The 27,503-nt window shown below is 42.4% G+C and overlaps 1 protein-coding gene across 10 annotated transcripts in view; it reads right to left on the bottom strand.

Annotated features, from left to right (window-relative positions):
* The window catches only part of DOCK1 (dedicator of cytokinesis 1), a gene marked incomplete at its 3' end in the record, with an annotated part of 322,821 nt that overhangs the window by 111,999 nt on the left and 183,319 nt on the right, over positions 1–27,503 (bottom strand). For all 10 annotated transcript variants that reach the window (XM_082001997.1, XM_082002000.1, XM_082002001.1 and 7 more), the window contains 2 exons: positions 27,131–27,232; positions 18,226–18,320 (listed from right to left, as the gene is read on the bottom strand). In XM_082001997.1, coding sequence (XP_081858123.1) covers positions 18,226–18,320; positions 27,131–27,232 — 197 coding nt within the window. The remainder of the gene's footprint in view (positions 1–18,225; positions 18,321–27,130; positions 27,233–27,503) is intronic.

Here is a 27,503-nt window from a genome sequence, read left to right as displayed (position 1 = left end):
TTGTAAAGGAAATTAATGCAACAGTCTAACTGAAATGAGGCTGAGTGAAATGCTATTATTTTCCCTGTGGACTCATATGTCCACACACCAAGTTCTGCTTTGTGAAGATAATACCCAGAAACCGCTCAGTAAAAACTTAAAAAAAAAAAAAAATAAAATCTCTAAAACAATTCTGTTTTTTATTCAGAGATGCACTTGAGTGTTGGATTGGGTTTTGAGTTTCTTTTTTAAGATGTAATATAGAAGGATTTGCTGTAAGTTAGCCATTGGCAGTGTTCTATTTCTTTCCTAAGGACTTTTATTCCATGAGTTTTTTCTAACATAAATAATTAGTGTGAAATCCTGACTAGCAGTGAAACAAACTCTTGTAAGTTAAAAGTGCTGAATGTCTAAAATTTTTTCTGAGTCAAATACACAGCACAGTATAGGATGGAAATCTAGCGTGCAGTCTGCACATTCATACAAAATGATCAACAGTTTTAGTCTATTTTCAAATTTCTTATTAGCAGCTCTGATGTCGGAATTTAAAATAGGCTTTATACACTGGATGAATAAATCACATATGCCAGCATAAATTTTTCATGATTTCTTCATAAATTCCTCATTTCTTGTTGTCAGTTGTCTTGGCAGAAACTAAAATATACAAAGCTGTAAAAACATCAGTCCAATTTAATTAAGACAACTGTCTACATTCAGTAGTATTTGACAAACACTGGGTGATGCTACATATCACCCACTATGCACATTGAAGAGTGCAATGGCCTTTTAGAAATACAGAGACTTTTAAAAAACCTGCATCACCCTTGGCTAGTTGGTGACCGTCTTGCAAGTCCCTTGGGTTCTAATACTTGTTTGTAGAGTCATATTCACTATAAACTGTGTTTTCTTTCAGCAACAAATGAGAGAGAGAGAGTGGGGTTTTCACTTTCTTTGATCAAGAAACAAGAGTTTACTGGAATGGTGGATTTTTTTCTTCTGGAGGTGGATTTTTTTCTTCTGGAGACCATTAGACTAGAGCAGAAAAGAATAAATTAAGAGAGGAGGAATGCAGAACGGGATGCGGAGTCCTCAGCCTTCAAGAGAAATTACAGTAGAGCTGAGAACATGCTCTTCAAGGAGAACGAAGCCCCTGCTCCCTTAGCAGCCTGCCTGTATCAAAACACAGTTAGGGTGAAGGTTTGGCCTGCATATGTAGAAGTCTCATTTGAAGGAAAGCCAAACTCAGCAGACATTTATATAATTTCATTGCTACACTAAGGTACTCCAGCAATCAATTTGGCAAGGAACGAAAATGCAATGAACCCTCTGTACACCCCTTGATCAGTATTCACCTGAAAAAGTACATTTGCTTCTTGGCACTTCTGCAGTAGAAACATTTGGACAAACTGGAAAAGATGAGGAAGAATAATTCTTAAAAAAAAAAAAAAAACAACCTTAGATGCCGTCAAAAGCACTGAAAATTACAGGTTTATGTAGACCAGGAAAACTATGGCTAAAAAGTAGTATTTTCTGGGATACAATACAATGGCAACCGCTAAATCACAGAACCACAGAATCACAGAATCACTAGGTTGGAAAGGACCTTTAAGATCATCAAATCCAACCATTAATCCAGCGCCACCATGTCCCCTAAACCACGTCTTGAAGCGCCACATCCACACGTTTTTTGAACACTTCCAAAGATGGCGACTCCACCACCTCCCTGGGCAGCCTGTTCCAATGCCTGACCACCCTCTCAGTGAAGAAATTTTTCCTAATAACCAATCTAAACCTCCCCTGGCGCAACTTGAGGCCATTTCCTCTTGTCCTATCTCTAGTTACTTGGGAGAAGAGACCAACACCCTCGTCGCCACAACCCCCTTTCAGGTAGTTGTAGAGAGCGATAAGGTCTCCCCTCAGCCTCCTCTTCTCCAGACTAAACAACCCCAGTTCCCTCAGCCGCTACTCAGAAGACCTGTGCTCCAGACCCCTCACCAGCTTCGTTGCCCTTCTCTGGACACGCTCCAACACCTCAACATCCTTCTTGTAGTGAGGGGCCCAACACTGAACACAGTATTCAAGGTGCAGCCTCACCAGTGCCGAGTACAGGGGCACGATCCCTGCCCTACTCCTGCTGGCCACACTATTCCTGATACAGGCCAGGACGCTGTTGGCCTTCTTGGCCACCTGGGCACACTGCCGGCTCATATTCAGCCGGCTGTCAACCAGCACCCCCAGGTCCCTTTCCGCCGGGCTGCTCTCCAGCCACTCCTCCCCAAGCCTGTAGCACTGCATGGGGTTGTTGTGGCCAAAGTGCAGGACCCGGCACTTGGCCTTATTAAACCTCATACAGTTGGCCTCTGCCCATCGATCCAGCCTGTCCAGATCCCTCTGCAGAGCCCTCCTGCCCTCCAGCAGATCAACACTCCCACTCAACTTGGTGTCATCTGCAAACTTACTGAGGGAGCACTCAATCCCCTCATCCAGATCATCAATAAAGATATTGAACAAGACTGGTCCCAGAACCGAGCCCTGGGGAACACCGCTTGTGACTGGCCGCCAGCCGGATTTAACGCCGTTCACCACAACTCTCTGGGCTCGGCCATCCAGCCAGTTCCTCACCCAGCGAAGAGTAAACCCGTCTAAGCCACGAGCCGCCAGTTTCTCCAGGAGAATGCTGTGGGAGACGCTGTCAAAGGCTTTACTAAAGTCCAGGTAGACAACGTCCACAGCCTTTCCCTCATCCACTAGGCGGGTCACCTGGTCATAGAAGGAGATCAGGTTAGTCAAGCAGGACCTGCCTTTCATGAACCCATGCTGGCTGGGCCTGATCCTTTGGTTGTCCTGCAGATGCCCTGTGAGCACCCTCAAGACCAACCGCTCCATAATCTTCCCCGGTACAGAGGTCAGGCTGACAGGCCTGTAGTTCCCAGGATCCTCCTTCCGGCCTTTCTTGTAGTCGGGCGTCACATTGGCAAGCCTCCAGTCTTCTGGGACCTCCCCTGTTAACCAGGACTGCTGATAAATGATGGAGAGTGGCTTGGCAAGCTCCTCCGCCAGCTCTCTCAGTACTCTCGGGTGGATCTCATCAGGCCCCATAGACTTGTGGGTGTCCAGGTGGCTTAGCATGTCCTTGGCTGCTTCCTCCTGGATTATGAGGAGTACATTGTGCTCTCCATCCCCGTCTTCCAGCTCAGGGGGCTGAATACCCTGTGGATACCTGGACTGGCTATTAAAGACTGAGGCGAAGAAGGCATTAAGTACCTCAGCCTTGTCCTCGACCTTGGAGACAATGTTCCCCGCCATATCCAGTAGGGGATGGAGATTCTCCTTGCCTCTCTTTTTGTTGTTAATATATTTGTAAAAACATTTTTTATTTTCCTTTATGACTGTGGCCAGACTGAGCTCTAGCTGGGCTTTTGCCTTTCTAATTTTGTCCCTGCTTGACCTAACGAGATCCTTGTACTCTTCGTGAGTTGCCTGGCCCTTCTTCCAGAGGTGATAAACTCTCCTCTTTTCCCTGAGGCCCAGCAAAATCTCCCTGTTCAGCCAGGCCGGTCGCCTTCCCTGCCAGCTCTTCTTACGGCACAGGGGGACCGCCTGCTCCTGCGCCTTTAAGATTTCCTTCTTGAAGGCTGCCCAGCCTTCCTGGACCCCTTTGTCCTTCAGGACTGTCTCCCAAGGGACTCTCTCAACCAGTGACCTGAACAGGCCAAAGTCTGCCCTCCGGAAGTCCATGGTAGCAGTTTTGCTGACCCCTCTCCTTACTTCCCTCACAACCGAGAATTCTATCATGTCGTGGTCGCTAAGCCCAAGACGGCCTCCGACCACCACATCTCTCACCAGTCCTTCTCTGTTTGTAAACAGCAGGTCCAGTAAGGCACCTCCCCTGGTGGGCTCACTCACCAGCTGCGTCAGGAAGTTCTCCTCCACACACTCCAGGAACCTCCTAGACTGTTTCCTCTCTGTCGTGTTATACTTCCAGCAGATGTCCGGTAGGTTGAAGTCCCCCACAAGAACATGCGTATGTGTAAGCCTAAAAAGTGCTTGATGCCGGACCAAAAGAGGAAGGTACATCCCAATATGAATATATTAGTCAGGTAAAAACTATGGAATATATTTCAAAGACGGAAATACTTTTCTTGAGAAAACATGATTGAAGTAGCTGTGGCAGAAGCATACTGTAAAAAAATAGTTTGACAAATGAAAAACTATTCAGTATTCAAGAACTTATCTAAACCATGTTTGGTTTTGACAGTTGGCTATTTTACTTTGATTTTTAAAAACTAAACATGGCTCCTGGCTGAAGAGATGCAAAACAGTGCAGCAAGAAGAACGTGAGACAACAGTGCAGGAGGCAGAGTGAACGCTTGGAAGTACATCATAGTATTGCATCTCCTTTTAAAATCTCATTGACAAAAACATGCAACTAAAATTCATTCCAGAAATGTTTCTGTTTGGGTATCTTCACAAGTGAACTGTCAGAAAACTACCTTCTTCTACATCTGACTCATCTTTCCACCTTTATTAGTACTTGTGTTCTGCCTTGCATACTGGAGACATGACTGGGCCTGCAAAAGATAAACCATAGAAAGCAACACATTTTATCACAGCCAAACATAGAGGGAAACAAAAATGCTGGATACTGAATACCTGACATCTCAGAGGGAAAATTTCAGCATGAAGAAATAAGTAATGTTGTAAAAGTAATTTTTTAAGTTTTCTGTTAATATAAGATCACCCGTTTCTCCCACAAAGCTATTGCAGTTCGACTGCAACGGGAATCGAAATTTATTTTCACATGTAATGTGAGAAAAGCAGAAAAGAGAAGTAAACACCAGGGAGGATGGACACAGCCTTCCTTGTTTCATGGCCTGCGCACGTCATCCACCCAACCCAACGCAGCCTTGCAAAGGAGGGGTCTGATGGGCACTCCTCGCTATGCAGAAGACCACCTGGCGGACTAAAATCACAGTGTTTTTGAGAATAAGTTGACTTGCCACATGCTGCAACGCATCTCAACGTTCATGTATTAGAAGAAGGATTCTCCTTGCCCTGTGCATTCCCACCTAACTGCTGCTGCACCTTGATCCCAAGTTTTCTACCAGAGAACAGAGCAGCTGCCGGACAAAAATTTACTTTGCAACATCAGTGTGGCTCTGACAAGAGTCCAGGAAAACCAGCAGCGGCCGTGGGCAAGCATCAGGGCTGACGTTCCAGCAGCACAGGGGAACTGCACGGTAGTGCCTCAGACATCTGATGCCACGGTGTGTAGCCTGCACATACTGCAGTAATTCCAAGGGGAAAGTTTATATTCTACTCCATCTCTTCCTGTTAGCACTTACATTTCTTACACTGCCTAACCACAGAACTCCTGAGCACCTAGACTGCAGTATAATTACTCTCAACAGTTTTAATAACCTGCCAGATGAAGCTCTTTAAAGCAGTACTGATCACCCCCTCCATCCAGAAGGCCACGTAATGCATCTATTAACAGGGTACAGCTGGTACCAGGGCCTCCCGCCCCTCCACGACTAACAGCATACAAGCGTACGTATGACCGTACGATGCCCAACAGCCTTCCCCCCGGACAGCAGCCGGTAGGAGACGAATCGCCTTTGCAAACTGATCGTTACCCAGAAGTTACGCGTGGTTTAGAGAGATGAGATCAGGGTTGAGATACAAGGGAGCAAGGCTCTCCCTGCCCGCATTCTACCCGAGGCCACACTGTCCATCACCTGCACATCACAACCCATCTTGGTCCGGGTCAGGGGAGCGATGCCCACGCTGGGAATCAGCCATAGCACGCGAGATACAGCCCTTGCACCAGCCCAAGGCTTTAGTGCTGGCTCTGTGCCAGTCGCAGAAAGACAGATGACACCTGAGCCGGCATAAAACCTGCCAAAACAAATTAAGCTGTCAAAAAAATTAACAAATTTCATCAGGCAGATGCTATTGTACCAGATGAGTGCTTTGTGTTACGGAGAGGTAGTGCTTTTCACCCGGTAGCGGTAGCTCTAAAATGAACTTTAGCAAGTTGTCACAACGCAGATGGAGAGAGCGGGCTCAGGGATCAGAAGCTCCGGTTTCAGCTGTCTCTCTGAAGCTACTTGCAGGTATCCTTTTCATTTTACTGATAATCACACTGACCTTAAAAATTACAGTTTTCACACCTTCTGGAGTAACCATATATTTATTTAAATTTTTGTATTTTACCGAAGTTGCCGGCAATCAGCAAACAACTCCCACAAAGGCAAGGCTGTATCGCTCTTCCCGAGTCTGAAGGAGAGGGCTTAGGCGAGATAAACAGCCAAGCGGGGGTGGGAAAGGTCAGAGGAGAACAGCAGAGGCATTTCCCGAGCTCAGTCCTTCCAGGCTGCCAAGCTGTTCCCATACGGGGCAGGACAAAAATCTGAAAAGCTGGGAGATCAGAGCTACTGTCACTGGCAGCGCAAACGCAAGCCTGTCCTTCAATACACTGAACAGTAAATACTCTTAGCAGCTCAACAGGCATTTGATGAAAGTATATATACAGTGAAATTAAAGAAGGAAAACATTTGCTTTTAATATCTTTCATATTATTGTTTTTCATTTGGTGTCTTAAAAACATCTTGGAAGTTTAAAGCTCACCCATTCAAACCAAAGGAGTTGCACAAAAGTGTTTGACAGTATCTGGCCCAGTATTAATATCTTCTGACAGAAACGACTGTATGTATCCATTATGTGTATATTAAGGATACTCTCATTTTGGTAAATGTTAAAAAAATAATGAATTTACCTTATCATTTCAATCTGCCCATCCAAAGATCTGTCACTATGTCTCTTTTACTAGCTCCAACAGTGTCTGCTTAACTGTAACACAAATCCTTATGATGAAAAAAGAGAAACATCTGTCAAGAATGGCTTAGCTAAATCTGTGCCTGCTATACCACTAAGAGACAGAGATGACTTTTCAGCCCTCGTATTCAGTGATTCGTACTGGTGATAGCCAATGACCTGGTACCTCTTTTCTCTCTAAATATAACTAAATATATATAACTCTTATTGTCCTATAATCACACATGATCATGCAATCTGTTATGTCAAAGCATGAATAATTTTCTTCTTTTTTCTTAAACTCTAGTTATTACTACACTGCCTGTGCTTTCTCGTACTTGAACTGTAAAAGCCTGTTTTCTAGAATCTGTTCATGAAATACTTCTGATCCTAAAATTTAATAACCCCAGAAAAGGCCTCACTGGTTTTTGCACATCAAGGCTACTGCTCTCAGAAGCCAAAGCGCTACATAATTGTCAGTCATTTAAAAAAGCGAAAACCCAGAAATGGAACGTGTTGGCAAGTTAAAAGCAAACAGGGCTTTAGGCATATTTTACCAAATGATATTAAATTCATAACTGTGCTGCTCACTGTTCTTCTGAATTATTAACAAAAATACATAAACAGCAAAATACTATTTTATAATACATACAATTCCTCTGTTTAATCAAGCTACTCCTTCTACCATGTTCTTTTAACATGCCACAAATGCATGGCAGAAAAATCTTGCAGCAAAAGAACTAGCATTGGAAATGATGCAGTAAAACTATCGTCACTATCCTGGTCTTACTTTTATTCTTATACAACGCCGTTCTCCTTATAAAACAGGCGAATATTGGCAGGCGAAGGAAATACAATTGAAACAGCATTAAATGTGTTGGAGGCTGGAGCTGCCCCTGTGCACCGGCAGCAGCACGGCGTGGGCGCCGGCTGGATATCAATGGGCGCTTCTGGACACCTTTCACCTACAACGCAACTCTTTTGGCTCTACAAGACAAGAAAAGGGGAAATGAAGGTTTTGGCACAAGACTTGGAGTCACAAGGGTTGGTCCATTCTGGCAAACTGTCTTGCGAAACGCAATGGCCGGAAGCAGCAAGAGACGCGGTATAGTTCGGCTAAGCACAACGAAAGGCTTTCGACGCACAGCAACCCGAGAAGCTTCCCGACATCACCGTTTGGCTTTTCCTCATCCACGGGTCTGTCTGGGCCAAAGGACAGTGGCTCAAATCACCATTCCCTCCACTTCAGGGAAGGCTTTTTCAGTTCACCACACTTAAACGGGAACTGGTATTTCCAGAAGAAAAAAACAGGTCAGCCCAGAATCAAAGAATCATGGAACAGTTTGGGCTGGAAGGGACCTTTCAAGGCCATCTAGTCCAACCCCCTGCCATGACCAGGGACATCCCCAACTCGAGCAGGTTGCTCAGAGCCCCGTCCAACCTGACCTGGGGCGTTTCCAGGGATGGGGCATCTCCCACCTCTCTGGGCAACCTGGGCCAGGATTTCACCACCCTCACTGTCAAAAATTTCTTCCTTAGATCTAGTCTAAATGTACCAATAAGTTATTTTTTAAAGAAAACAGGAGAACTACAGTGCAGAGCCATTGATTTTCCTGGAAAAGTAAATAAAACGCTTTCTAAAATGTGACTGATCAGCCAAAAGGCCAATTTCTCTCCCATCTCTAAGTGCGGAAAATAACAAAGTCACTAACTGATGGTCAAAGCCATAGAATTTACAATCTGGTTTCAAAGCTAACTACAGAAATCTTCATTACAGCCAAGAGAAGGATTTTAAGCCTGAACTTCCATTTATAATATACAAATGAACATTTTTTTGTTACTTCTGAAGACTGAAATATTGGTGTTTTTTAAAACACTGGAAGAGGAAAAGATTAATAAAACTCAACTGTGAAAAAGCAGCACGTACTTCACTCACTAGATATTTTTAAATGTGCAACAGTATTAACTTAAATGAAGCTGACAAGGAAAAATAACGATTATAAGTAAAAATTGCTACACCTTCCGTGTTAAAAATAGATATTACATGACACGAATCTTTTACTGTTATTAAAAATGGAGTCCTGCTAACACACTTTTTGATTTAACACCTTCAGCTTTATTTAACTGCCTGCTTTATGCTGCTGCTTTTATAAGAAACGAGTATTCACACGTTCTTGTTCATGCCAGACATTCTGTGTCAAAAAAAAGCAGCAATTTCCTATTTGTGTCCGTGATGCAGACAGCAGTGCATGCCATTGCGTAAATATGCAGAAGGGATCGATCCAGGCAGGTGCCCCAGTACAGGCTGCCCCCCAGGGCACCCGAATTTCAATTAATAACTGGAAGAGCACATTGAGGTGGGTTTAGGTGTCCTTGTGTATATGCAGCCCACATCACAAGGCCAGCTGCGGTACGGTACGGTAGTACGTTTCTCCCTGCTACCAGAAGTAAGATAATTTGAAGCTGCATTTAACCGCGGGACCATCAGAAGTCTCGCTCAATGGCGCAGCAGCGGGAGGTCTCAGGGACGGACTTGGCACCCGGGCGTACGGTCCTGCCGCTCGAGGGGAGTGCAAGGACAGCACACACGGGGAAGGGCTCCGCTCTGGCTGACGGCCGGCGAAACGAGCCGGGAGGAGAGGACTAGACGCTGTCTAGCTTTAACCCTGCTCCCGTCAGAGTGGCACACGCCGGCAGAAGTGACCCTCTGCCAGCCCTGGACCACCTTGCCGCAGCCCCACGGAGGAGGGAGAACCAAGATGCTCTTAAACGGTCTTTGCAGTCACACCGCCCAAGGACACCATCATCATTTTCTCAGTCCCGGTTTTTGCCAGATTTGCAACTTACACTTAATTCTTCCTGTGGGAGCAATCACTCCTCCAGGTGGTCCCGCGAAATCTGGTGCTACAGAGGGAAAGACTGATCTGGCACCAACACAGAACGCGAGGAGCCAGGCGAAGCGGGGTACAGCTGTAAGGCGCGGGGTCCCAAAGGCTTCATGAAACCAGAAAGCAGATATTCATATGTGGCTTCATCCCAAACACCCACATCGGTACAGTAATGTGAATTCAAATGTTCGTGATCTGACCTCCCTCAACCTTACACACAGCTAAACTTTGACTATCTACACACCAGGGTCTTTTCCGTGAGTTCAGACAGCAAAAGAGAAAAAGAACATTCAGAATTATAAAATACATGTTCAGTTATAATTAGAAAATTTAGAATCAGAAACTTTAAAGGAACTCTTCCACTAAAGGATCTATCTGAATTAAAGGTAATTTGCTAAGGGTTTCTGCTACTGCTGAAACAATTAAAGCACAAACCAGACAAACAAAAATATGTGACAACATATTATTATCCACTATTCAGTGCAGAATATATTGAATTCTTCTTGAATTTCACCATTTGATAACAAAAGATATCATAAAAATCAAACCGATAAATGCATTGGTTGGTATAATATGCTCATGAGTACAATCATCACAAAGTATTTTAATGTCAACCCAGGTTTAGACTCTAGAAGGGAAAATAATATCCAAATCATTCTTTTCCATTTGAAATTAATTTGGCAACGCTTCTTCAGATCTCAGTTAGACGCTCACCAGAGAATTGTCGTGACACATAGTCTAATAACCTCTTGTAGCTTTCTTTCAAAACAATATATTAAACCCAGGCGTTCTTAACACTGTATATATGCAAGTTGGGGAAAAGAACCTGCGAGTATCCAGAATATAGTTGGCTCTATTGGTATCTTGATAAAAACAAAAGGAACCAGACATCCACAGCACATCGTGGATGATGACTCTAGAAACGGAGGAAGAAAAAGCTCTTTGCAATGATATCTTGCTTTTGTTTATTGTAACCATTGAGTCAATCTGCTACTTTTGCTCTGTTGCACAGAGCTCGGATGCCCCATTTTTCTTTTAAATTATCACATTTCTGAGCCACTTCTGAAAACGACAGACTGTGCGGTGCCTCTCAATTGCTCATTACCTGTTTGCAGAACAAATATTTAAGAGTTGGTAAAAATATATCAAGGAAAATGACCAGCAGGGCACATTTTTGGTTTAGTAGCTACCAAGTAGTGACACCTCATGAAATACCTGGATGTAAAACCACAACAGAAACATGGGAAGTCCATTGGATAAGGTATTATTCTAAATTCACACATCTCTTTATAGGTCTTAAACTTCGTAAGATACATGTAGCATTCAAAATGTCTTGAAGGGATTAAATTTGCCACCACTCAAAGGAGGATAACCATTTAATGAACAGGAATATTGCCACCTCTAAACCTTAAACTTTGCAAGGAGCCAAAAATAGCACGGCCTCGTAAGAGAAGAAAGAAGAAAAAGATCTCTAAAAACCATAGCTCGCTTTTTTTACCCTTCGTATCTAAAACTTGAACTCAAGAACACCAGCAGTTGGGATCGTTTTATCCCTATGTGTTTCTTTCTAGTTCAGGAAGCGACGCTCCCCAACATGCAATTCTTTTCTGTAAAGTCACTGCAATTTTCTTGTGGCAAATAAAAGGTTGAAGTGTCACGGAATGTATCAGAAATATTTTGAGAAGACGTTACCTACTGCTGAACAATGCAGATGTGCATATTAGTCTAATGCTCCATGGTGATATTTTTGAAGCAAGTACTGAATAAGGATCATTCCTTCCCCAGCAAATTTAAACGCACCATCTCCCTCGTGCTTTAGGATGAAATACAGTTGCAACAGCCTTCACCTGATCTTATAGAGATGCCATGGTACAGAGATCTACATTCCCAGGAGGACCGCAAATCCCATCCATGCTTTAGGGACAGGAAAACAGATTTGTCAAGGGAAGCATAACAATAAAAGACAGAACAAGCAGAGGCACAGCGGATGCTCGACACAGTCACCCAGCCCACGCCCACCTTCCTCGCTGCAGGATGCCTTCACCCAAAAAACAAACATGTGTCTCCAAATACATGAAACCCATAACTTAGACTATATAATAATGATCAAAATGGTAACTATTTTAGCACTGGAAATCAACATTCCACCTCTAGACCCCAGAAGACATTAACCATGACACAAACAGATGGGGAGAGCGCTCAGGGAAGCAGCCGATGTATTTGAGGGGCCGGGAGGGGTCTGCGACATCTCACCCATACATCCCCAACGTTGGCAGCTCCACCGGCGCAAAGGCTGCTACTCAACTCCTTAGGACAAGTGATCACAGATTACAGAAATAAAGAAGAAAAAGAGATCCATTAAATCCAGTGGACTGCCAAAACCCCAACTGTTCATAAATTCTCATGACAGTGCCATTATCAATATACCACCCGTGCCAGGCACAACTAATGGCTGGGATAAAATAACTTGCTATGGGGAATGACTCCTTTCCTCCCTCTACAGAAACCGTCAAAGGAAAAGAGCACCCGCTGAAGCATATTCTTTCAAGGAATCTCAGCTTTTTGAGTAAGAACCACCCCCTCCCCGTGTTATTTTAAACATAGCCAAGTACATTCATTTTACTCCCAGGTCCAGTTAATATGACAGGTACAATACTAAACCAAAAATTGTGCAAGATCTTTACTGAAAAGGTCAGTATATTATGCAACCAGGTTTTCTGGACAGCAAAAAAATTCCCTCCATGCACAGAAACTGTATCTTTATGTAATTTATCAACGTGAATTCACCTCTTATTTACAGATGAAGACCAAACTTTTGGGCACATGAGTTAATTTTGAAAACTGGCTCCTAAGAAAGTTACATGCTTTGAAAATTTTTATCCTCAATCTATACAATGGTGAATAGTGGGAGGCTTTTATATACAGAGAAATATTTGGCACTAAAGAAAAAAAAATTGCCCCCATTTGAAGTCTTATTTCATTCCAGCCCTAAATACAATTACTTTGTTGTTCAAGTCACATGTCTGGACTCTTTAAACTTTTTAAATAAGTAAGCACAGACTCCTATAGGATATTTATTAATAGTCAGGAGAAGTAGCACCAATTCCTTCTAATCAAAGTTTTTCCTACTGTTCAGACTCTTCCTGACACAATGCATCCCTTCTCCTCCTAAAATATAATTGCATTTCAAACACTTTCTTCATCACAATATCCTATTTGGAAATGTAAAACAGTTACCACATTCCATAACAACAGATATTGAGTAAATTTTTTAATGATCAGTGCCCCAGTTATAAGTGCAAGCTTTCAAGTCACGTCTGCTAATAATCTCTTTGAACATGGTATTAATGCAGGCTTGAACATTGTACACATGAAGGAGTTTTGGAAAATGAAGCAGTGATTTCAAAGTTTTTTTGTGCTCCCCCCCCCAGCCCACATGTCTGATATTAATTGATAGTCTGTAAAACTGCATTGTGTTCCTGCATCCTCTGTAGTTTTCTACCCAGAATCTTTGTCATCGTTCTGGACTTTTTTTTCCCTGTTGTGAAAACCAGACCTCCATCCATCAGTAGCTTGGGATGGATTTTACATAAGAGCTTTTGCACTTGCACATAATTTGACAGATGCGACTTGACTGGTCAATTATGTAAGTACAAAGGGTCTATTTTCATACATTTATTAAAAAACATAAGTGGTTTTGTGTTTTTATGCCTGTATAAAGCTTAGCAGATTCTGGCAATTAAGCCAAATTTCAATAATCTAAAATACAATTTTATTTTGGCTTCGGGTTACTTGTCAGCAAGAATAACTCTCAGGCAACTGAAGCTTGTACTACGTTTTAAGGTTCACAGTTACGCAAAACTTGCTTCAGCTCATAACCACTTGTGTTTGCACACTGCTGATGGATAGTCACATACATAGCTGAAGTTAATTCTGAAAGCGCAGTATAGGTCTGACAGGTACTGCTATGACAACCACGGAGCAGAACAGCCTACATTTCCCTGGAAGCTCCAAAAATAAACATCTACAAGCCACTCCGGCAACAGTAAAAGGTACATGTTTACCAGACGTATCCCCCTGATCCTTCTTCCTCCTCTTTGCAAGGCTTTTTTTTTGTTTTTCACACAGAAAGTTCATTAAGATTCTGGACTGGGGTTGCAGGAGGAAACACACCTCCACCCACCTGCAAAGCCGATGCAGCCCTCGTGGGGAGGAGGTAACATCCGCCAGATTCCCACTGCAAGGCAAGATATATTTCCTCTGGAAAAAAATACATAGGCAGAAGAAACCTCATTCTCGCAGAGAAGCATCTCATCCCTTTTTCTCTGACTTCAAAAGGCAAAATAACCAGGTATTTTATGTAAATGTGGACATTAGACACAGAAAATAGAACAGAAAACATCAAACTCGTTTTTCATAGGCAGCTCAGCTTCCACTGGAACAGCTGCAGATGAAAGTAGTAGCTACAAATTAATATATCATAAGGTCTACCAAAGGAACCGATTGTCTCAAACGCCAAAAGTAAGACCAAAGACTACATTATTTTCATTTACAAAAATGCACAGAGAACTGTTTTCATGTTCCGAGTTACCTGTTTAAGAGGAACCCAAGTTTAGCTTGTTAGCTTATGAGAAAAGTTAAAAACAACTTCAAAAACCTTTCTGAATCATTTCTAAACATGATTTAGATGGGAAAAATGTAAACAATACCAAATCCCTGCTTTTTTAAAAAACTACTTTTCCAGTTAAAACTCCTCAAGTGCATTTTCCTGCAGGAGATGCCTGGAATGAAGAATTTGCTTTTAAAGCTCTCCTTGTCCCTATCCTGAAACACAGGAAAACCTCCTGACTCCTGGCAACTATTAAATACAGCTATCGAAGTTTATCGCGGAGACCTGCGTGACAGAAATACTGCGGTGGCCGAAGATCAGGTCTAAGTTTCATTGTCAAGCATGTGGCGGATTGCAACAGGGTGGCTGTCGCAGTAGCTGTCAATACAGCTCACAGAAACATTTCTTTTTAATTCAGCCCTACTATGTCTTTACCTTAATAGGAATAATTCTTCCTGAAAATGTGAGTGCATAGAAACCTTTTGGCAGGTGTAATTTAAAGGTGCCCAAGTATCTTAAAGAGAATTGTTCGCAATTTCCAACAGCAATATTTAAAACTACAAGTAGCATCTTCTTTTAAAGTTGTCTTAGCTCATCCTTATTTTTAGGCAACATTCTCACGAACACATTTAGTAACCACTTGCCAGGAGCTTGCCAGGCTTAAAAATTCCTGTTGAAAAATGAAAACCCAGCAGATGAAAAGCTACATAGATTTAAACGAGACATAATCCTGACGTGGTCCAACACGGAGAAACAGCGCCGAGCGGCCGATGCCCACGGACACGCCGGCTGACGAAGCAGCAAAAGGCAGCGGATTCCCCGCACGGAGCCCTGGGCGGCCGAGCGCGGCAGCGGCTCTGGCGAAGCGCAGGGCCAGCCTTTACCGAACGGACGCCGCAGACCCTGCGGCCGTGCCGCTACCTGCCCTTGCGAAGTTCACCTCCGAGTCCAGCCCAGCAGCCACCAGCCGATGCAGAGCGACAGGGCTCAGGACGAGGCTCTAGAGATCATTTAGCCTATTCCCCTTTTCCCTAAATCATAATCGGCATCTTACCATCTTGTCAAACATTCAAAACATCGGACCCTTTAATTAACAGATTACTTTGCTAAAACAGTAGACTCTGTTTTTAATTAAATTAGAGAAGTCAGTAAACAGAGCCTTAAGTGGCACATCTAAGAACAAAAAAGTAACAATTATCTCATCAGATATGAAGATTTTTGTGTTCATTTCAGCACAATAGGTGGTAACACAGCGTGACTATCTGTGTTACTGAAACGGAGGCATGCTGAGCACGGGAAGTAATCCTGCGCATGGCACGGCATCCTGCGGGGAGAGTAAAGGCATAGTACCCTGAAGTTTCGATGCACTGTACCAAAACCATGCGCACAAATTATACAGAACGAGAGTAATTTCTGTGGCTATTAATGAGCGTGCATGTATTTATGTCCATAGGAATCCTACTAGTAAAGTTCAAAGAAGTGTAGTACTAAACTTTAACTAAACACGTATTTGCAAATATTCCTTGTAATACAGCCATTCACATGCCCTTCTCCATTCCCCTTCTTCCACCGTAGTTACAACTCTATCTCAGCCAGAACATTTTAATCCACTGTTAAGTATCTGGAAGCAAACCATCGCATGGAGAGGAGCTGCCTGAGCCGTCTCGGCCATGAAGGTGAAGAGATACCTCCGCAGGGACTGGTCCACCTCCCTTACAACAGCAACATCATCTCTGCTGCATGCTTAGAGATCTAACTTCCAGCTAGGTAGGGTTTTTTTTCCCTTTGTTTCACACTACCAGATATATTTCATGCAGAGAAACAAATGAACTCACAAACATTCCAGATATAGTTTAAAATTAGCTCACTTCATTTGGCTCATGGAACAGAAATACTCGCTCTGCAGAATGAAGTGCTTTACAAGAGTGACACAAAATGGCACGCTCCAAATTACTCCTATTGAGGGGATGTGGTAGCTTTAAAAGACAGAATTTGTTATTAAATTTTTCTTACGTTTTCTTCAATAAAACTTTATAGGGGTGAAAATAAATGGACCTGATGGACAAAAAGGTATTTTACAATGCAGCTTTCTGTTTTGGGAAACCACACTAGCTTGAAAAGCAAAAATGAAAAGCACTCAAATCAATTCAGAAGCATTTACAAACAAGCTGGAGTAATGAAAATGAACTTGTAAACTAGCGATGAACAACTCCCTTCAACACTTCTGCAGATACTCCTCAACACCAGAAAGACTTGAAAAAAGTTTTTGTTTTTAACTTTAAATACTACTCGAATATTCTATGGGTACTGAGGTTACTCAAGAAGAATCAAACATCTTAACAACACATCCCGTTCCTGCTTCTTCAGGACTTAATGGTCAGCATGGGAAGAAGACATGACTATTTTTAAGGATCAGAAAATCAAAGCCCCTACCCTAACTGCAGACCTCTGCATCACCCTTCGTATTACTCCAAATTTACAGAGTGAGGAACTGCCTGGTAAGAATACTCTTGTGCTTTAAAGAAAAAATGGGGAGGGAAAGGCTTTTTCAACACTTTTGCTCGTACATTTCTATGACGATAATTCTACAGTTTAAAAAAAACAAAACAAAGCTGAGGTCATATCTCTACCCAAGTGAACACCGAGAGGTCATCTGGCAATATCGTGAAGAGAATAAAAAGAATACCCATCTTCTTTACATCTGGGGGAAGAGTCATCGCAATGTTGTTCACACCACTGTAACTGCCATGTGACTGGTTAACTAGCATTAGTAGTGGCCAAACACGGACCTTCCCATTCTCATTTCAATCTCTTAAAAAATTCAGCAAAGCATAGAGGAGTTCTCCTGTTCGAAAAGGTGCCGGGGACCATATGCTGGGAGGGTTTCCAAAGCACCCGCAACATGACTCTCAAGACAGTTGGAGTTCTTGAACCAAAACCACTTTCAAAATTAAAAAAAAAGAAACCCAAGGGGCTTTAGATCTTCCTCATCACCTAATCTCAAAGGGCTCTTCATTTAAAAGAGCAAGTGCTTTGCAAGCTGCAGCCACACAGAAGCGTGCATCCATAACCGACGGGTATACCTCAAAAGATGGCTGAGTATCCTAACTCCTATTTCTTAAGAATGGATTTTATTAGGTGGTTCAGGAGACTTCAGAAGCCAAGACTAAAGTTATGGTGCATTTTTATAACAAGAGTAGAAACTCTGGTTCAGGATTTTATATAAGTAAATACTGACAACTTTACAGCCATGTAGCTACCAGTAAGCACAGAAGAGATTTCTCCAGGCAACTAGTAAATATAATATTTTTTCCTTATACTCTCATTACAGTACACATGAAAGCATTTGACACACTTAATAAATGTCACTAACGTAAAATATTGCACAAAGGCATTTTAAATAATGACAATGGTGCAATTACTGAGCAAAAAAAAGAGAATTACAAACATTTGCAGCCCGTCTCTTCGTTACCAGGCTGATGGAATCTGGGTTTAAAATGCCCTTTCAATTCTTTCTTCTTACTACCACTGAAAATATTCCAGAAGATACAACTCCATGTCAGTGCGCAATAACCACTAGTTTTTCAGGCAATATGCAAAACATATCATTTACCTCCAAAGGAATACATTTACTTATTATAAAATATGTATAGATCCCTACTGCATCTGCAGCTTGTTCCAACATTTTGGTTCTCTGAACAATGCCATCCTTAATTTGGGGTGGACTCCAGGAGCCCCAAAACAGGCCGCTAAAACACTGCCCTGCAATCTCCAAAGCCAATTTTAAAATACTTATTTGCATCACAGAAAGAAAAAAATAACCCACCCTGGCTGCCGCATTGTGTTTTACTGTTTCCAAGCAACACTGTTGTTTCAGATCAAACATGGAACAGCCACCTCAGAAAGCTCCAGTGCTTTTTCCTCTATACTTACTTATTCTGCATCATGTTCATTATAACCCAGTCGAAGGGATAGACGTTCTTCCCAATGAGATTCTTGAACATGATGAATGTTTCCATCAGAAAATCCTGAAAGAAGAGAAAATATTTGGAAAAGACCACTCTTCTAGATCAAAAAATACAAGTGATAGTGTCAGTTATTAATGACTAGGTTCAAAAGGTCTCTTACTGTTCCACTTCATAAAAAAGCCATTATTCATATACAACATACAAAAATTCTACTAAGCCATATTTTTATATGGCGTACATAAATCCTACAATTCCATTAAACTTTTCAGAAATGATAACAATAGTAATCCTACACTGTAAAGAACCCACGGTATTACTCAGGAACAAGCGCTGGTTTGCCAGTTATCCAAAGGCAGTTTCTGCTGAAAAAAAGAATTTATTTTCTATACCACAGACAGGCTCACAGTCCCTTCTTGTGCAGCGTGTATTGCAGCGTACACGCCGCGACACATGCCTGGCCTATGTTGGAAAGTTGTTAAAAGCATACCGGTACATGGGAAGAGAAAAAACCGAAGATACTAATTTTAATCTTAGGATTACACTAAAAAAATTCCAGGGACTAAGTTGATGAGTTTTCCCTCCCCTTGTGAACACCCTCCTGAAATTTTATCTTGCCTGAAATGAGGATTATCTATTTATTAAAAAATATATCCTCTAGCGCAAAACTGGATTCAGGAAAGCGTGGTGCTGCACGTTACCCCCGAGCTGGGGCAGACGGCAGCAACGGTTTGGCCATCCTGAAACTAGGAGAGACTCTCTCCCTAAAGGGAGCAGCAGTAATTGCTTCTGCCAGTGAAAACCTGACCCAGAACACAGTTAATTTAGTAGCATAAACCAATTTATTTCTGCACAGATATAAACAAACATCTCTTTGGAACAGAAACCTCAGGTACTTTACAATGTAAATCATCTTCTACAATTTGGGAATCTATAATTGCTATCTAACAGTTTGAGTAATATCAAATACTCAGAGAAAGATAAAGGGGAGAAAAAAGTACTTAATGCAAAAAGTCCTTGATCCACTTCACACAGAGATAAAAATGAACTTTTATTCCAAAGTTAGAATGTTTTTCCTTTGCTACAGCTTCTCAGTAATGGTATTTATCTTGTCTATGTTTAAAATGTCAAATGCCTACCAAAAAAACCCCAAAATGTTACATTTACCAGACTTTTAACTAAGGCTGGCTTTTATGTAACCTTTTCAGTGAGAAACACATACGAAGTTACTGCTCTCATACGTATTTCTTCATGTGTGAGAGCCAGCCTCTTCGTCGCATTTTATCTTTTGATTCGTTGTTCTGTTAAGACATTTTTCCTGGCTCAGAAATTCAGTCGGTGGGAAGCAGGGAGCTGCAGAGATCCTGAGGACACAACGCCGAGGTCACGAAACAATGTGCATTTTCAGCCTACCCAGCTCTGCCGTGCGCACAGCACAGGGGTTCCTTCGGGATGCTTTGCATCCCAGCTCCTGGTACCCAAGGAGACACCCAGGCCAAAGAGGGCCAACAAAGCATCGGCAGCCACGAAAGATACATTTTACCCAAGAAATGTATACTACCAGTAAAATAACTCCTCTGTTACTTTACCGAAATCACTCCCAACAATGCAACATCCGTAAAGATGTTTTGACATTAACAGGATTGAGATAAAATTCGGAACTGCTCGTGGTTAATGAGACGTTACTGTTGCGTAAGGCAAAATTCATCCCAGACACACGCTCCACTAGCTCAGTAAAATGTGTCTTCATTTAAAAGATCAAACTGCGTATTTTACTGCTCATTTTTCATGCATTTTGGTGAAAGAGTTACATAATTTCTGATAACCACATTGCATATTTTCCTGCCCAAGCATTGCACAGTACTTCATTTGACCGTGTGCTTTTTTACAGCTCCGATATCGAGTGATTTGCTTACTGATGCTGCTTCACAGCTCGGTAATTGAAACGCTGGTGGAAATGGCCCATGGGGAAGGGTCATCACCTATCCACGAGGGCAGATTTGAGATCACTGTGGTTTTTTTGACCCCTAATATTTTATGAATACAAATGTACACTTTCTTGATTTCTTGCAGCCAACTCGACCTCACACTTTATTTGCCACTGGTTTCGGCTGTTGAGCCTCTGCACACTTTGCTGATCAAGCTGCATGCCATGGTGGATGAATTTTCATATACTTTGTTGATGATTCACTTTCGTTACTGACCCCGGAGGTTGCGCCACGTATGATTTGACCTACTTTGCTGATTCAGTTCTACATTTTAATCTACTGATACTAACATTTTAATAACCCTACTTTCACACAGGTACTTTAAATAATGCTCTATACAACAAAGCTCATTATTGATCAAATAAAAACCTTCTGATGCTTACCTGTATTTTATGTATTCGTAATATTGCTCTCTTTCCATTTTATCTTTCTTACAGAAAAGCAAATGGTTTATATGAATTAACCTCATATTATGAGCAAAACCCAGCTTTTTTTGCAGGAGTGGGAGTGGAGCGGGAAGCTATCAGCTCACGCTGTGTTGCTGTAGAGCCTGCTTATTTTCAGTATACCTAGAAGCAGAACAAACTGTTCTGAACATTAAAAAATGATAAAAACCTGTACTAAATGAGCAAGGGCTGCAACTCCTGATCTCTCTCCAACTACAAATACAAATCCTATTTAATATCCTGAGGAAGCAAAATCCACAATATATAGGACCCCTTCACAATTCCCATCCAATTACAGAGAGAAAACAGAGTAAGCTCAGTCCTGTAAATGTGTAGATGGTGACTGAGGAGGTTTAGACAATTCCATCTCCCCAGACTGTTGAGCATCAGACCCCATATCACTATTTATATTTTTCATGACCTGGATTTCACAGAATAATAGAATCACTGAAGTTGGAAAGGACCTTCAAGATCATCAAGCGCCACATCCACATGTTTTTTGAACACTTCCAGAGATGGCGACTCCCCCACCTCCCTGGGCAGCCTGTGCCAATGCTTGACCACCCTCTCCATAAAGACATTTTTCCTAATATCCAATCTAAACCTCCCCTCGTGCAACTTGAGGCCATTTCCTCTCGTCCTATCACTTGTTACTTGGGAGAAGAGACCAACACCCTCGTCGCCACAATCCCCTCTCAGGTAGTTGTAGAGAGCGATGAGGTCTCCCCTCAGCCTCCTCTTCTCCAGACTGAACACCCCCAGTTCCCTCAGCCGCTACTCATCAGACTTGTGCTCCAGACCCCTCACCAGCTCCGTTGCCCTTCTCTGGACACGCTCCAACACCTCAACGTCCTTCTTGCAGTGAGGGGCCCAACACTGAACACAGGATTTGAGGTGTGGCCTCACCAGTGCCAAGTACAGGGGCACGATCCCTGCCCTGCTCCTGCTGGCCACACCATTGCTGATACAGGCCAGGACGCTGTTGGCCTTCTTGGCCACCTGGGCACACTGCTGGCTCATGTTCAGCCGGCTGTCAACCAGCACCCCCAGGTCCCTTTCCGCCGGGCAGCTCCCTCCCCAAGCCTGTAGCGTTGCATGGGGTTGTTGTGGCCGAAGTGCAGGACCCAGCACTTGGCGTAGTTAAACCTCATACAGTTGACCTCTGCCCATCGATCCAGCCTGTCCAAATCCCTCTGCAGAGCCCTCCTATCCTCCAGCAGATCAACACGCCCACCCAACTTGGTGTCATCTGCAAACTTACTGAGGGAGCACTCAATTCCCTCATCCAGATCATCAATAAAGATATTGAACAAGACCGGCCCCAGAACCGAGCCCTGGGGAACACCGCTTGTGACTGGCCACCAGCTGGATTTAACGCCATTCACCACAACTCTCTGGGCTTGGCCATCCAGCCAGTTCCTCACCCAGCGAAGAGTAAAGCTGTCTAAGCCACGAGCCACCAGTTTCTCCAGGAGAATGCTGTGGGAGACGCTGTCAAAGGCTTTACTAAAGTCCAGGTAGACAACATCCACAGCCTTTCCCTCATCCACTAGGTGGGTCACCTGGTCATAGAAGGAAATCAGGTTGGTCAAGCAGGACCTGCCTTTCACGAACCTTCAAAGAGGCTCTTCAATAAATTCTCAAATTTAATAAAAATAACTAGCTAAAACGTGTAGGAACTCGTTATGAAAAAACTTTAGGCCAACTTGATGAGAATTTCAACTTTGCTGAGCCCTGAGGTATAGCAGTCAGCAGTAAAATACACTACAGCTACAGCTTTTCAGGACAATAGCTTAACCTCCGCCAAGCTGCTCTACAAGGCTGGCTGACTCTGGGAAGTCCACTCTCCACCACCATGGATGGCTCTGGGTGGTCTGCCTCTGCAGGGTCCCACCACCATGGGGCATCCCTCATGACTCTCAACGTCATGTCCCGCAAAGAAGAGTCTGCTTAAGCCATACAATCACCTGCTCAAATCAACGGTTACTCAAAGCTTTTCATGAAAGGATGTACAACTCTCATCGATGCACATTACTCATGTGAAAACCCAAAGTCTAGGAGTGCAAAATATTAAGGGGGGAGAAGAAAATGGAGGTGTAGAAAATTGTAATCTAAAACAACCTATGGAGTTTGTCTTCCTATGTACTTCACTGACTCCAGGATGTTGTCTTGAATGCCTTTAGGGGCACATACTTCTGGGATATTCCACATGGCAAAATACTAGCAATTTTTTTTGTCAACGTGTCTCAACTGAATATAAATTTTACCAAGTAAAAAGGGGAGATCAGTTAGTCGCAGAAATAACCTCACTGATCTCAGATGATGTTTCACCTCAGGATGATAGCAGGCTTGACAGTAAGAAATTCCTATTTGAACAGAAATACCTTAATGAACCTAAACAATATAGTCTGCAGAGAGATAGAAGACTGGTTTTATCACATTCCACCTCATCTTTTCTAAGATTTTGGAGGCAAAATAAGGCCATTATAAAAATCTTAAACTGACACCTACATAACACAGGCCATAAAGTTTCCTGCAGGAGTTCCAACAACAGGCTTATAACTTCTGGTTGAGCAAGCCACATGCTGAAGAAAAATTTAAGGGTCTCCAATGGTGAAAAAGCAATGACAGCTTCACTTAAATTCTCCCTTTTTCTTGTAATTTTTTTTCAAGAAAAACCTATTCATTTCTGTTTAACAGAATCACAGAATCACTACGTTGGAAAGGACCTTCAAGATCATCAAGTCCAACCATTAATCCATCCACTACCATGTCCCCTAAACCATGTCCTGAAGTGCCACATCCACACGTTTTTTGAACACTTCCAGAGACGGCGACTCCACCACCTCCCTGGGCAGCCTGTGCCAATGCCTGACCACTCTCTCAGAGAAGAAATTTTTCCTAATATCCAATCGAAACCTCCCCTGGCGCAACTTGAGGCCATTTCCCCTTGTCCTATCACTAGTTACTTGGGAGAAGAGACCAACACCCTCGTCGCCACAACCCCCTTTCAGGTCGTTGTAGAGAGCGATAAGGTCTCCCCTCAGCCTCCTCTTCTCCAGACTAAACAACCCCAGTTCCCTCAGCCGCTCCTCAGAAGACTTGTGCTCCAGACCCCTCACCAGCTTCGTTGCCCTTCTCTGGACACGCTCCAACACCTCAACGTCCTTCTTGTAGTGAGGGGCCCAACACTGAACACAGGATTCAAGGTGCAGCCTCACCAGTGCCGAGTACAGGGGCACGATCCCTGCCCTACTCCTGCTGGCCACACTATTCCTGATACAGGCCAGGATGCTGTTGGCCTTCTTGGCCACCTGGGCACACTGCCGGCTCATATTCAGCCGGCTGTCAACCAGCACCCCCAGGTCCCTTTCCGCCGGGCTGCTCTCCAGCCACTCCTCCCCAAGCCTGTAGCGTTGCGTGGGGTTGTTGTGGCTGAAGTGCAAGACCCTGCACTTGGCCTTATTAAACCTCATACAGTTGGCCTCTGCCCATCGATCCAGCCTGTCCAAATCCCTCTGCAGAGCCCTCCAGCCCTCCAGCAGATCAACACTCCCACCCAACTTGGTGTCACCTGCAAACTTACTGAGGGAGCACTCGATTCCCTCATCCAGATCATCTATAAAGATATTGAACAAGACCAGCCCCAGAACCGAGCCCTGGGGAACACCGCTTGTGTTCACTTAGTGTTCCACTAAACTAATCTAGTTTCAGTTTTAAATCACTGCCTCTTTATGCCTTTGTGATTGAACTGAAAAGCCTTTAATAGCAGATGCGGGTATCACCTCCATATGTAGGGACATTGGGTTTGAATGAAAACACATCTGGATCTAAGCTCTGATGGATCTAAGCTCTAATGGGTGAGTCAAAGGGCACTGGGCTCAAAAAATTGTCAGATTAAAAAGAAATGCAAAATGGCTGAAAAATTAAACAAAGAAGTAAAGAAGGGCTTTTCTTCCGACCCAAACCATACAGTACCAAGGAATATACACACACAGTACTTTCAGTAGCATCCCAGCACTGAAGACAGAAAGTAAAAGCCCTACGAAGGAACACGGAAAAACTCGAACCATAGCACCGGTGAAGGAAGCAACGCTCCTGAGAGCGCTTCATGGGGTGTCATTTCTGATGGTGAAACATAAAATACTGAACAAGATGTGGGTTTTAAAGTAACAAAGAAATCTCATCTAGGAAGAAATACTTAAGAGAACAGCAGCTTCCCACTCGGTTCTCACTGAAAAGGTTATGTAAGTCTTTCTCTTAAACAGAGAAACTAAGTTAGTATCTTCATTCTTTTGTCCCAAACGATGACTCAGTTTTACTTATGTTTAAAAAAAAGGAGAAAAAATAGTTTTCGCACTGTAGTTTCCTTTTATCACGTGATTAACAATACACTGCCATTATATCTCCACATTCCACACCTTCATTTATATTACTCATACTTTAAAGTCAGTTTAAGGTAGCAGTATCTACCATTAACATACTACCCATTTAATATTCTACCAGGTTACTATATATTTTATTGCACATTAACATACATTATCATTTAATCAACAACAATATTAACACATTAAAAAGGTACATTTTAATTAAAGCTATAAAAAGCATTACAGCAACTGACCAAGTTTAGCTTAGCACGTCTGCTAATACAACCCACAGTCAAGTGGCAACAAGGTGGAAAACAAGTAGTCAAACAGCACACATGCTGATGGAAAATAGGATTTTAATAGTCCAGAGCAATTCCAGCTATAGAGCCCAAGAACATGCAGAAAGGGATGAATATACAGGGTCAGGACAAAGCAAAGAAGTGATTCTTCATGTATCCCAGTGCACTGCATAACATATAAATCAAACTCTTAAAAAAAGCAATTATAAATAGACCCCTTGCCAAATTTCAACTACATAATTACTCCCTTGTTTTCACCAAGAAAGATCTGACCTACAGAACCACCTTTCAGACAATGTAGACCAAAAAAAGTGAGGCTTTGAAATAAACACTTTTATTGCCATGAGAATAATCACAGATTTCCTAACCAATATTTTTCTCTCTGCATTTTTTCATTATATGTTTTAAGAGCAAACTGCTTTTACCTTTTTCCATTTAAAACCCTGTAATAAGTTTGCCTTTTCCAGAGCCAAATGGTATGAACCACTTAAAAGTACAGAAATATGTGGCTTGATTAACCTTACCACTCATGTCTTTTCTGCATGTTAAAAATGTTATTTTCACTCCCCTAGCCGCATTTAGCTTGGGAACATTATTAATGGAAAACAACTGAAGGGAACTATCCGTGGAAGTGCTCCGAGATCCCGAAGCAGAGTAACTGGGAAGGAACCCTTTCAATACTGGGATGCCCATCTGCAGTCGTCTGCAGCTGGACTTTGTCTTCACTCTCTTGAATCACCAGCTTTGTACTTTAGACTGAGCACCAGAGGTTCTAGCACCTTACCTGAAAACTGGCACAGGGCAAAGAGGGCAAAGATATCTTGCAGTATATAAGCAGAAGTAAGAACAAAAATTGAAGACATAAAGGAAAATGGGAATGTCCAAACATAAAGAAATTACACAAAGAAAAGACCTCGGGTTTTGTTACATTGGGTTTGGAAGGAAGAAGGGATACCTAAATAAAGGCCACCCTGAAGATTAAAATGCAGGCAAAAGTTGCCTAAAACACCTAACAGAGTCCCCAGTACCAGAGTGAGTAATGTAATACAGCTGATCAGGCTTCAGGTCATCTGCTAATTGATGGACCTCAGGCAGCAGGTTTGGTAGCTACTTTGCAGCACGCACTTGCCATCTGGCAATGATAGTTTCAGGTCGTGAGAGAGTTACCTCCTCAGCTATAAATTCTCTTCTGTTATGCTCTAATTAAGTTGTGTTGTTGGCTTAGTGAGGCTACCGAATGACTCTGAGAAGACAAATTTAAATTATTATTGCTTATTTAACAACTAAGAGCATCTTTAAGGTTAAAATGTTTTGTATAAAATTTAGAGTGAGCAGATCTGTAAGTAAAAGCTATTTAAACAAATGAAATCGGGACATTTGGAAGATTTAATGCTCAAAGTTCCTTTCCTCAAGAAAGCTTTTTTTTTTTTCCTCTCCTTAAACAAACCAGATCTTTAGTAATGGCTCAGCACTACTATTTCCTAATGCTTTCTTTTAATTGCCTTAAATCCACTGTCTCAGTGCTTGTTTTTTAAAATATTGAACAGCTGCAGAGACAAGCTGTATTCCTGTGTGTGGCAGGGAGGTTAATTTTGTCCTTTGTAAATTCAGAAAAATGTGTAAGTCATAATGCTTTATTAATTATCTCTATATTAAATCTGTAATGCCAAACACATTTTGTTTACATTTCACAAGCGTATTTAACGAAGAGTAACAGGAAAAAAACAAACACAAGCTAAACTATCATGAACAGATAAAACATATTAAACTTACCACAACATCTGACCTCATCTTTCCAAAAGTCTTGATTAAATGAGCATAGTGATAGTCCTCCATTTGCCTTAAAATGGCAGTCATGCATGCAACAAAACTCCCCTATCAAAAACAGAAGTACAAACAAATCAATTATTTAAGACAGGGCAACGTAACACTTGCTATCAAAATGTAATATTGCTAGAGAGCACCAAGTAATAAGGTGGATATAATTCTACCACTTAAATTCATTAATGGATATGCAAAATTCTGTCAAGAAAACAAGAAACATCTTGAAAAGTTTCTACTTCCAATTTCATGTTTTTATCACCATCTTCACTGAAGATTTTGCAACATATTCTTCATATACAAATTACGGAGGCATTACAGGCTT

Source organism: Phaethon aethereus, assembly GCF_964289735.1.
Source record: "Phaethon aethereus genome assembly, chromosome: 7".
Classification (NCBI taxonomy): domain Eukaryota; kingdom Metazoa; phylum Chordata; class Aves; order Phaethontiformes; family Phaethontidae; genus Phaethon; species Phaethon aethereus.
Note: the sequence above shows the minus strand (reverse complement) of the source record. Positions and strands in the feature narration are given on the sequence as shown.